The sequence below is a fragment of the Centrocercus urophasianus genome, unplaced genomic scaffold (assembly GCF_019232065.1).
Source record: "Centrocercus urophasianus isolate 14NV4802_14NV808 unplaced genomic scaffold, USGS_Curo_1.0 seq_46, whole genome shotgun sequence".
Lineage (NCBI taxonomy): Eukaryota > Metazoa > Chordata > Aves > Galliformes > Phasianidae > Centrocercus > Centrocercus urophasianus.
In genome coordinates, this window is record NW_024885044.1 from 1,780,798 (window position 1) to 1,792,750 (window position 11,953).

General features: G+C 44.2%; 1 protein-coding gene across 1 annotated transcript; it reads right to left on the bottom strand.

Annotated features, from left to right (window-relative positions):
- Positions 1-1,429: 1,429 nt before the first annotated feature.
- CBLN4 (cerebellin 4 precursor) lies at positions 1,430-5,992 on the bottom strand. Its single transcript, XM_042834414.1, has 3 exons — positions 5,717-5,992; positions 4,431-4,547; positions 1,430-1,930 (listed from the first exon to the last, which is right to left on the bottom strand). Exons 1-3 carry the CDS (start codon positions 5,990-5,992, stop codon positions 1,733-1,735), a joined length of 591 nt encoding a protein of 196 aa, XP_042690348.1. The 3' UTR covers positions 1,430-1,732.
- Positions 5,993-11,953: the final 5,961 nt, after the last annotated feature.

The window sequence follows — 11,953 nt, forward strand, 5'->3', positions numbered from 1 at the left end:
ATTTGCCTTCCTGCCACGTCCTTCCACATCCACCCAAACTGCAGTGCTCTGTGCAGAGACTATACAGTCTCAACCAAATGACCTCCTCCTCATCTGACCTATCCATAGGAATGTACCCATACGTACCCATCTCGCTTTCTGAAATTTAAAAAAAAAAAAAAACCACAGAGCCAAAACACAAAATAGGAATTTGGGCACAATTCTTTGCTAGTGATGCTCAGAAATTGTAATGGAAACATCAGCCATGAGCAGACTTCGTATCACTGAAGGGCAAGAGGAAGGGAGGTTTCATTAGCAGCTCATGAAAATCATTTTCAATTGATATTCAGTTTTAATTGCACCAGAGTTTAATGCCAACGGCAAAACCTAAAGCATAGATCTCATCCAAAATCCTTCAGAATCAATGTGATTCTTAACATTAACTTCCTCAAAGCCAGGATTTCTGCCTAATTGCTTTCAAATAAAATGCATAGGTTATTTCTAGATCACTCTGATTACCTCTAGGATTCCATCAGACTGAACCAGGACAGCTCGCCTGCCTCCCAGGGCACTTTCTGTGAATCCCAAAAGCTCATATCTTGCATATAATAATTATATCCTATAAAAAAATAGCATGAAGTGACTTCCAACATCCAAAGGTCAAAAATTCAGCTAACATATATTAATCTTTATTATGTAACAATGACATAATCAATGAGTTTGTGAGCTTCTTATGACCTGTACAAAAAAGATATTGCACCAAATGAGGTACTGCCTATTTGGATTCCAGATTTGTTACGCATACAATCTAACATTATATACAGTTGTGGAGTTAAGGCAAAGCCAGATGATACCTGTAACACAAGAGAAGGTTTGGAAAATGGGCATAATTACAAACAGGGGGACACATTTCCTGCTAATAAAGCATCTGTGTCTTAAGGAAGGGATCCCTCAGGTTTTCAATATAGCAGTTATTATCAATCACATTACTTAAAATTGAAAATTGTGAGATTTCCTGAAGAGCAAAGCTGTTCTGAAAATGATCACCTCTAACCCTGATAGGAGTGTTTTTCTTAACGGCTGCTCAGCTGCTCTTTGTTTTTGGAAAACTTACAGATCCCACTAAAATCCAGCCATACCTTCTTAGCTTTCTGCAGGCAAGATGCAATCACAGCCAGAGACAGAGCATAAATGTATGTGTGAACCATCCAAGACACTACAGCAGAGGAGAATTAAAGTCAGTCACTTAGCATAAATAATTACCTTTCTCAAGACAATGGAATGAGTCACGTTAGCTAAGTCCCAGTGACAGAAACATGTATGACCAATATACCAATATACAGTTCTTTGGCAGCAACACACTAACTCTTGATTGAAGAATGAACTCAAATTCTGCTAAATTATGGACCTGGTTTCCAGTCATTTCACAATTAAAGAAAATCCACTTCTCTCACGAATCCATAAGTCCAGTAAACGAAATCTGAATAAAATGTGCAGGCAGCTTTAGACCGTAACATTAAGCACAGGTATTTATCGTCTGCTTTAGTCTCAATCCAAACATATTGTATTCAAACACACAAAATTCTGTGAAACTTCTGTGTAGTTCAGATGAGGCCAAAATCCATAAAGAGAATCCATATTCACCCATGAAAAACCAATAAGGAAACATCAATCCCACGATGACAGAATGATCTTCGTGTGACAGGGGCAATGACGACTCCACAACCGGACAAACGTCACAGGAAAATTGACTTTACAGTGGAAAGACCAGAAAGCCAGAAAATGTAGAATACTGCCATCCACCAACCAGATTACCTTTCTCCAACTTCAGGTAAACCTTATCCTCCTTGTCTAGATAGAGCAGGACTCCATTAGTGGCAGCTTCACGAGTGACATCCTTGTCCCCAGCAAAAGCAGAGATGACTGGCTTCCCATTGAGCATCAAGTTAACCTGCATGAGAAAAAGCACTGAGAAGCTCTAATTAACAGCAAAAAAAAAAAAATCAACAAATATCACTGAATATTAACTACAGTGCCACAGGTATGTTGTGGACAAGCCCTTTTGCTTCCTGGCCTTGATCTGCAGCTGACTGGAATCAATGGGACACCATCCCAACTGCAAGCCTGGGGCTCAGTATGAAGGATAACTGGTTGCATGTGCTGTTAGTTATTGGCCAGGCAGCTCCGTTTGTGCTCACTCTCTGGTAACATGGACCTGGGAGCTCCGTTTTGCTCCACTTCACCCATTTCATTGGTCATTCAGACACATTCAGTAAAGACAACAATTGCATGAGACTTTATAGGCACCTGGAGATGCACTATAGGCACCTAATTACATTTCAGAAGTCCCATAGTAGAGTGGAAGTTTACGCTCCACTGAGAGTAAAATAAACATCCCTTCTATCAGTAGCTGCATTTTAAAGTCTAGAACAGACCTTCAGCTTTATGAGAAGCTGCATTTTGATAGTGAACCCATTCTTCCACAGAACACTTCTGAAGTCAGCTCAGCCCCTGCCCCGAGTGCATCACACAGGTTCTGTGTAAATACCCACAGGCAGGGCCAGGGGCCCGGGCAGGTCCACACACCTCCATTTCCCCAGAGGCAAATGTTAGTTTTCTTCTTTTTAAACAGCAATAAGGCAGTCACAGAGGGGTGAAATGCCTGTTCAAAAGGAGTATTCTGGCCTTGCACACATTCCCACCAGTTTTAACAGGAGTCGCAGCAGAATAAATTACTGCTCAGCAAAAGTCAGGCAGCAGAATCTGGCACTGATTTGGGATTCACTTATCGGGGAAATCCACTTAATCAGATGTCCCCAGGGAACCAATTTCAGCTTAATGATACTTAATGGCACTAACAGATGTTTCAGGGGCGCAGTGGTGTCACTTACAGGAGCCTTCTGCCAAGTCAGCGGTGTTTAAGGCTGCACATGGCTGGAACTCAAGCTGGTTTGCTCCATGGCAGTGCTTTCAGTCCTCCCTATTGCTATCACAACATGCTGTGCACAAAAGGACACCAAGAGTTTGCTCATGGCTAGGCTTGGCTTTCTTTGTTCTCTACTGGGCTGGTTTCCTGCAGGGCCCCTCGTCAGGATGCACACTGCAGCTTTGCCCCAGGTGGTCTCACGTGAACTGTGCCAAAATAGAGCCAACCAAACCCATCCATCACTTCTGAAAAACTTCATTGATGAAAGATGTACAGATGTCACATGGCAGGCCATGATGTTCTCTGTTACACACCCCAGCTCCCAGGTTTGAGTACATGGCAGCGAAACACCAAAGTCTGCCCTACACTTCCAGAACCAAAGCCCTGATGTCTTTCCTGGCAACATGTAATTTAAACCCAATAACAAGGGCTGATATCCATCATTCCAGACCATTTCAATGCTTGGTATTGAAGAGTGAAAGGAACCAAGTCAGAGTTTATTAAATAGCCCATTACAGGGGAGTTGGTGATGCCATTATTTCATCCCAGATTTTATCTTTGTCTTGAATGAAACAAAGACTCAAAGCTATAAGCGGGGATGGCCCTCCAGGTTCTCTGCCTTCTCCACCATTCACACCTTTCAGTACTGGCAGCCCAAAGCCAGGGCTGCACACAGGGATCACTCCTGCAGAAATCAGCTTTGTCTCAGCCCTGTCACATGAAAAACATATCCAATGGCAAGACAGGTCTGTGGAAAAGCATCAGATTCTTCTGTGGATCCAGTGGCCTCATAGGTGGAAACAAAATGTTATTCTGCATCTAGAAAGCCAGTACAAACATCACAAGCACTGCACGACCTGGGGCAAAGATTAAGGAACAGGCTTTGAGCAATTTGCTTTTGGCTCAGCAAGGAAATGTTCAGGAACTTAGAATCAGCTGCTAGTAAGCTACAGAAAAAAAGTAGAATTACACCATTTTTTAGTACATGAGGCATCTTTTATGTATTGAATGGGTAAGCAAGTTTAAACTGCTATAAAGGCTCCCTACAGAGATATAACATTTTGGTTGTTGCAGAACAAACCAACCACCTCAGCCTTGGTACACAGCAGGCTGGGTTCATGAGCATCCATCTGGCACCATGACCTGGCAGCCAGGTGGTGAGATCCTACCAGAACAGACAGAATTGTTACATATCCCCACACTGACTCCTGTAGCAAAATACCATTTTTCAATAGTATTTAGGCAACCAAGTGAAATTTAGAGATATATTTTACTCAGTCCATTCTGTTTCATACCCCACACACCCAGATATTTGGTTCTCACAGCAAAGCTGTCCAATATCTCAGCTGAGGATCCTGCCTCATTGCAGCTGTTCGATTTAAATATATTCACCCTGCTGGGAGCTGTACACCACAGGTTGCTGTAAACTCAGCTATTTCTCTTCAAGAGCGCACGAAACACTCCTGTGTTCAGGCTAGAGTCTATTGAGAATAAACAATTCAATGAGAAGATTGTATAGGCGTACCTGGATTGTTTGGCTCTGGTAGACTTTAATCACATGAAAACTGAAGCTGTAAATTCCTTTTCTGGGTGACACAAAGACAGATTCCAATGTGAAAAAATTGCCCACGTTTACTAGGATCTACAAACAAAAAGTACAGATGGGAATTAGCACAGGCATTCAGCACTACTCAAAACACAGACTTTCAACTGGAGAAACGATTCACCCAAGGAAAATTTTCCATCCACATTTATCTTTTTTATTTACTGTTCTATCAACTCACATGGAAATATTACACTTAAAATGGATGTTAGTTCTATCTACAGTTCAGCCTTATGATAAATAAGCTGAGGGGGAAATCTTTCTTACTTTGCTACATCTCACACCTACATGACCTTTATTCTACACATTTAGAGGATATTGGCAAAAGTCATTTTTGTTCATCATCCCCCCCAAAATGACATCAAAACACTGATTCTGGGGGTGGCACACCGGTTTGGGATACAAAGCAATGGCCAATTCTACACCTTCCTGGAAGTACCAAGCTGGAAGCAAGAATGTATGGGAACACTACAGTTCATTCAGTGCTCAGTCAGATGAGCTCCAGGAATGCCTGGTGGATGAGCACCATCTGGCCAGGAGCCTTTGCTGCCCTCTTTATGTAAGCACTTATTATAATTTGGGTCTGGTTAAACAGAGTCAAGGAACAGAGGGGAATACACCAAATAAGTGCATCATCCGTATGATAAATATCTCCTTTAGTTCCTACTTTTTATTTCATCCCACTTAATTATACTCTATTTTTAATTGATATTTTTACACAAAGCCATCAGGAATGCCCACAAAGTTGGGATGATGCAAACAGCATAAAGCTGTGCTACAAGCCTGGCTCCAGCTGTCACCACAATTTACTGTTCATTATGATTGGAGACAGAGACTAAAGCGAGCATCAGCCTCAGTTACCTGCCCTAGGGCAGGAGCTGGTATCAAACGCGTGCTGATATTTGTGTGTGATTGAGATGAGAGGGGCTGGGCTACGAAGCTGTGATTTTTAGAGAAAACTTCAATGATTTTTTCCCTACAAATCCTTCCTCTTTCCCCTTCAGAAGGCTGTGCACACCCACTCCGCGGGCTGCCCCGTCTCCGGGGGCGGGGAGGCAAAGGGAGAACAGCGGAGCGCAGCGCTGTGCGGGGCTGCGCCGCTGCCGTCCAAACTCCGGTGGGAAATAACGGCGGACACGGGGGGGTGGGGGGGGGGAGGCGGTGGCACCTGTTGCGCGCAGCGCGGCCCCGCGGGGCCCCCAGCTCACCTGGTCGAAGTAGATGATGCGCGTCTTGTTGCTCATCTCGGAGGGCTCGTGGTTGGTGCTCCTGACCGCCGAGAAGGCGACCTTCGAGTTGGCCGCCCTCACCGAGATGCCCAGCGGAGAGGAGGACGAGCCCTTGGCGTCGGTGGTCGGGTTGGAATCGCACACCACCAGGCACTTGCCCTCCAGGACGATGGGCTCCGTCTCGTTCTGCGCCCGCGCCGCGGGGCCGCCCAGCGCCAGGGCCAGGAGCACGGCGGGCAGCAGCCGCCAGCCCATGGTCCGCACTCGCGGCCGCTCCGCGCCCCGCTCCGGCCACCGCGCACAGCGGCGCTCCCCGCCGGCAGCAGCGGCAGCCGCTCTGAAAGTCTTCTTTCTGCCGGCTTCTTCCCTCTGCCGGCTTCTTCCCTTCTTTTATTTATTTATTTATTTACCTCTCCGTCTTCTCCTCCTCCCGCCCGCCACCACTTGGTGCCTTTTTCTATTTTCTTTTTTCTTTTTTTTTTAAATTTACCTGGTCCTTTCGCGAGCTCTTTACAAAAGCAGCCGAGCAAAATAAAGACTTTCCGGTGCACGCTTTTCTCCCCTCACTCTCCGCATCAAAAAAGAGATTAATGAGGAGAGTGGTAGGTAGGGGGGAAAAAAAAAAAGGAAAGGGGAGGAAAAAAAAACAAAAAACCGTCAGGTGAATTATTGATGAGAGACAGGTGACGAAGAAATGAAACCACTCCACGTTGCCATGATTTCTGCTTCTGTGTCCCTGCTTTGAGCTGGAGATGCGGGCGCTCACCCCGCTGTCTGATCCGGGTCCGGTACAGCTGCGGGCTCCGGCTGTCTCTGCCTCTCTCTCTCTCTGCCACAGTCCCCAAAGACTTATGTCACAACGAGCCTGCCCGTCCCTCACCTAGCTGGGCTCCATTGGGATGGACGTTCCTCTCGGAATTGCCACCTACAGGCACACACACTCGTCCTCCCAGCCAACTTTTACGGCAGCTGCAAAGCCGAAGGGAAAGCAACAAATCAGTGCAATGTCTCTTAACGCCTCTTACAAGGAGGCGGGGGTTGGAGTTGCAGCCTGGTTGGGAGGCAGCATCTCAACCTGCAGGTGCCTCCCTGTGAGTTGCTAGGCGGTTTTGTTTTGGCACTGCACCCGGACCCGGCGCTGCCCAGCTGGGGCGCTCAGAGCCTGTCAGCAGAGCGTGTCAACCGCTACGAGCAGCCTTCATTCACCTCTCGTCCAGCAACCCCTTCCCGGAGCTGCCAGACCCAACTGGAGCTGCTGGAGCTGTGGCCACCAGCACTGCCCACACCTTCAAGAAGCCGTAGAGCAGCCCCAAAGTCCCCTTAGCCTACAATAAGTCTTCTGCCAAATTCTGAAAACCAGATGCAAATTTTAAGGAATCCCTTAGCTCAGATAAGAGTTAAGAAAGAAATTGCACTGTTTTCTAGGAATGCATTGATATCCTTTTCTTCCAGTGACACCAACAGCGATGAAAAGTCAAACTGAGAAGAGGCACTTGCTGTAAACAAGGAAAGGAAGTAAGAAAGGAAACAAAGATTTGCATCATAACATTATTTCTTTTGTAGAAGTTGGATCTGCAGATAAAAGGATTTATGCCCACACACAGAAACACCTGTCTGGAGAACCCTTGCAAAGCAGAACTGTGTGAAAACAGCAAGATTCTGCTTCACAATGTTTTGTAGATAAATACACATGTATAAATAATCCCACGCTGTTTTAACATCTCCCCCTTAACATCTCATTCTTACCTCATGCTGCTCCACAGCCTTTCAGCTGTGCACCAATCACAGCTAATATACATATGGCATAGATACACCTTCTGACTGGAATTTTAAACTTTTGACATTGTTGAAAGCTCCATCATTTGTCCAAAACTCAGAATTTTGCAGTCATTTCAGCCAGATTTGTTTCAGCATCTTTTTGTTGTGAACAATGACATCATCTCTATGTAAAATGGGTGCAGGATGATGAAGATTCAGAACAGGACTTCCCCATCTCTCTGCCTGCAGCTGCACGCACTAAGCCTGTTTGCCATCCCACCCCACTCCTTCGCATGCCATGGGGCTGATTGCACAGCACAGCCCCCCAGCTGAGCACTGCTCACTTCTGTGCTCTTATCCCAGTGGTGTGCACACGTTGCTGTACACACAGGTTACTTCAGCTGTGCGAACACATTAGTAATTAAGTATACAGCCAATTACAGCTAACTGCTCTCCTGCACAGCTGGCCCCAGGACCTGCAGTTAGCTTACTGGTTTGCTGGCTAAATGCAAAACCAGCTCACCTGGATAATGAGCTTAATGGGCCTTAAGAAGATTCAATAATTATTTTATAAAGTTCCCCCCAATTTGAACATTAAGTGTATGGCAACGTATACATGTACATGGCTGGAATGGCTAAAATAAACAAAAGCTTTTGCCCATGAAGTCTTCAGATGCAGAACCAAGCTGGCGTTTTCCTTGCTTCATTTTAATCTATTTCATAGACCTCTGTGTGTGTGTGTGTGTGTGTGTGTGCTCCATCTCTGGTGCCTTGCTTGGCTTACTAAGCTTCTTGCCTCTGTTCGTCTGTTTCGAACTTTGCTCTCATCACACCATCCCATCTTTGAGTATTTCTTTTTGAAAGGATACCAGGAAAAAATATTTGTCTGCTCCTATTTTTGGTACTTGTTTAATTTCCCTGGTATTCTGTTACAAAATAAGAATAAATAAATAATAGTGCTTTGATGACTGGAAATGGAATTCAGAAATTGTGTGTGAATCTTAGAGGCGATTTACAAAACGAAGTCAGCAGGATGTCCGCCTGTGTGTGGGGGTACAAACGTTCAGCTCTGCTGACAGCATTGGCATTTCAGGTCTTTATTCAGCTTTCTCACCCAGCCAAACCCTCTGTTTGCTCAGTGCTGCAGACCTGAGCACACGCCAGACCTGAGCACAGAGTGCACATCAGGGCTGCAGATGCTCCTGGGCAGGTTCTGCTGTCACGTCCAGCTGTTTGTTTCTGCTGCTACTGGATGGAGGTCTGCAAATAATCCACTGAGTCCAATACACTTAGTCCAGATTTACATCAGTAGCTGATACCCTGCCAGTTCATTCTACTCCTTCATAGGTCAGTTGTTCACAACATCAATATGATGGTAAATTTCATTGTCAGTCGCAGCTGGGGACAGCCCACAAAGAGCTTGGCTTTTCTTGAGTGAATTGTTATTCAAAATCTATCCAGAACATCTCTTGTTAATTTATATGTATTCCCAAAACGTTCATAAAAGAGTTTTTGTGGACTAAGACCAAAAAATGACCTTGTGCACGTACAGACATTAACACCTTTATAGCAGGTACTCAAAGCCCTATAACTCATAAGAAAGTAAATTAAATTCTTGGTTTATTATTACATTTCAGCTCATGTCTAGAAAGGAGAAAAAAAAAATACACCTCATTTTTGTGTTTTTAGCTAAGTTACCTGATACATTTAGTGCAGTTTTAGGAAATAAACAACTTTTGAGGCACTCTGTTGACCTATGCAATGGTCTCAGACTTTCAGTTGTGTTTGAATGAAACAAGAAGTGTGCATTTTGCCAAGGTGGAATAAAATCAGATAGGGTCAGCAAATAAGGGAAACAAATAGCCTGGCAGGAAAATTGTTCTTTTTCAGTAGGAGGGAAAAGGAAGGAACTCAGTTTGCTGCCTGCTCTGATCTTCAGAACCTGTTCCCCCAAGCAATGCAGGCACAGAATGCACAGGATGGAGTTTGCAAAGGATTCAATGATCTGCTGGCACTCAATTTAGCTTACACTGTTGAACACATTTTGTTGATACAGTTTGCCAGCACCGTGTCAGGAAAACCACAGAAAATTAGATAGTGAAGTGGTGCAATTTAGTGCATCTCCTTTGACATCAACAGAAGCTCACAGATTACCTCCCCTCAGCAGAATTTGTCCCAGCGAAATTGCTCACAGAGTGGCTTCCATAGCAAAAGCCAATGAGGGAATAGTTTGCTTTAAAGGATGTGCCTAAGAGAGTGCATTAGGAGTCTGTCCATTGGCTTCACTGCCTGTTTGATCTTCAGAAGGGAGAGATTGTACTGGAAGACTCATGACGATGATGGAAGTCATGGAGAAGGGCTCAGCATTAGGATTTTTAGTGCCATCTATTGAAATGTGCCAACTCGAACAGAAGAGAAAAGGCTGTCAAGAACAATAAATATCTCTCTGTGGTAGTGAATGCTTTAAAAAGATACAAGGAAGAAAGTAATACGTTTATTTCACAGCTGAGGAGTCAAATCCATTGAACTCACCGATTTCTCTCCCTGGACTGTAGATGTCTTTTCCAGGAGACTGTTGTCTTATTTTTTATTTTTTTTTTAACTCTTGTTAGGGAGAAATGAGGCTCCTCAGCTCACGTTCTGTGTTTCTTTTTGTCCTCAGCTGATAACCCCTGGAAACTGCTTCCTAGCAGTGTTTTGGAGAAGCAAAATACCCCAAGGACTACAAAAGCCATGAGCAGCCACTGTCTCTCTAGGAATGAGCCCCTATGGGTGCACAGCTCTGTCCTGAACAGAAGCAGTGTGAACTCTGCCTTCCATATCAACGGCCTCTCTTTATATAAGCCAATGATTTTTCCACATAAAAAATACACAAACATCTCTTGAAATTGTGTCTGTCACTTCCATCTCCCCGTCCAGCCATCACGTTCCACGTGCAGCTCAGCAGCCCTTGACTAATTTTGCACGGCTGTAAGGGGAGAGACTGAAGAAGACAAAAAAAAAAAAAAAAAAAAAAAAACCACAACAAAAAACCCAGTAACTTTTCTAAATGTGTAAATTTCATTCCCCAAGATGTCTGTTCTGGTACAGCACAGAGAAGCACTGGTCAGCCCAGCACTCTGCAGCTCCGCAGGGCTGCTCCATTGACAGCGGTACTTCAGCTCGCACAGTGCAGGCGGCACAGGTGGCTTGCGTAGGGCAAGTCCAGTAAATCCAGAATCAAAATGGTTTTGTTTGTTTTTAATTTCCTTAATCAGCTTAATTCCTAACAGCAAAGGAAGACGTCAGATTGTTTTGGATGGCAGGATTCCCAAAAACAAAGTTTAATGTCAGCTGTACTGACAGCAGTAATATCCTAGCAGGGATATTAGCCGGGAAGTATTTACTGCCTGAGAAAAGTTTCTGCTTTGAAATGAGTCAAGCAAATTTCTATCTATAATAACAAGCAGGACTGCATCCTCCTTCAGATTTCACATTTCATAATACGCCAAAGTAAGCTTGGTGCCTTTGTAGGGCAATAGTTAGCCCAAACTTACAAATACTACCAATCTGGAAGGCAGCTCCTTGTAGGAGTGCTCCATCTGGGTTCACTCCTGGAGCCTCACCTCACACATGGGCGTTTATGGCTGCAGGTTTGCAGGGTACTGCTGTCAGCTGCTAAGGAAGGGTTCCACAGGAATTGTCTGCAGAGACATTTAGAGCTTGTCTATATAAACACTGAGGTGTAACAACTATTATTCTGTACAAACAAATGCCATTAAAACAGAGTGAGAGAGTTGGCTCAAAGAGACCTAGAAAAAAACACCAATATGATGCAAAATATTATTTGGGGGGAAAAAAGAATGCAGAAGGGAATGAGCTGCATTTGTTTCTTTTTACATATAAATCAGATGAGCTCTGACACTCACAGACACAGAAAAAATGCTTTGTTTGGGAAAATGGAAACGTGTCTCCTCTGTAAGCTCCCGTTCCTTGGGAAAGCTTCATGTCCTCTGGAGGGGCAGAGCTTCTTGCCAAGGAGGTATTTGGTCATTAATTTTTCAAATGATTGCTGCAGGATATTCATGCAAAGACACAGATATCAACTACTGTGTAGAATATATTTTTAATTGGAAGAAGCCATGCCAGCTGAGCTATAAAACAAGTACAAGCTGTTAGATATAATAAGAGAGAAAAGAGACTGAGGGGAAAAGTGAGTCAGGAGAAAAAAAAAAAGAGAGAAAACAACTTAGTTAAGATAGACTTCCCAGGACTCCTGAGCTAAAGTAATGGCAGAAAAACATAAAAGTTATCATGGCCATCACGAATGCTGTTCAGGGATGCAGGGATCTGGATACCATGGAAATGGCACTGGTAGGCAGTGTTATCTTACACGATTCACATATAAATGAAGATGGTTCTGATTTTGGAGAGGGAATAACACACATCAGAAACTGCAAGGGTTGTTTATGATGTACA

Excerpts from the sequence above, each read along its gene's own strand:
- CBLN4 (XM_042834414.1), bottom strand. The coding sequence starts at position 5,992 with ATGGGCTGGCGGCTGCTGCCCGCCGTGCTCCTGGCCCTGGCGCTGGGC. Across the intron at positions 4,548-5,716 it reads GCATCATCTACTTCGACCAG|ATCCTAGTAAACGTGGGCAA; the intron begins GTGAGCTGGGGG and ends TTTTGTTTGTAG. Across the intron at positions 1,931-4,430 it reads ACCAGAGCCAAACAATCCAG|GTTAACTTGATGCTCAATGG; the intron begins GTACGCCTATAC and ends TTTCTCATGCAG.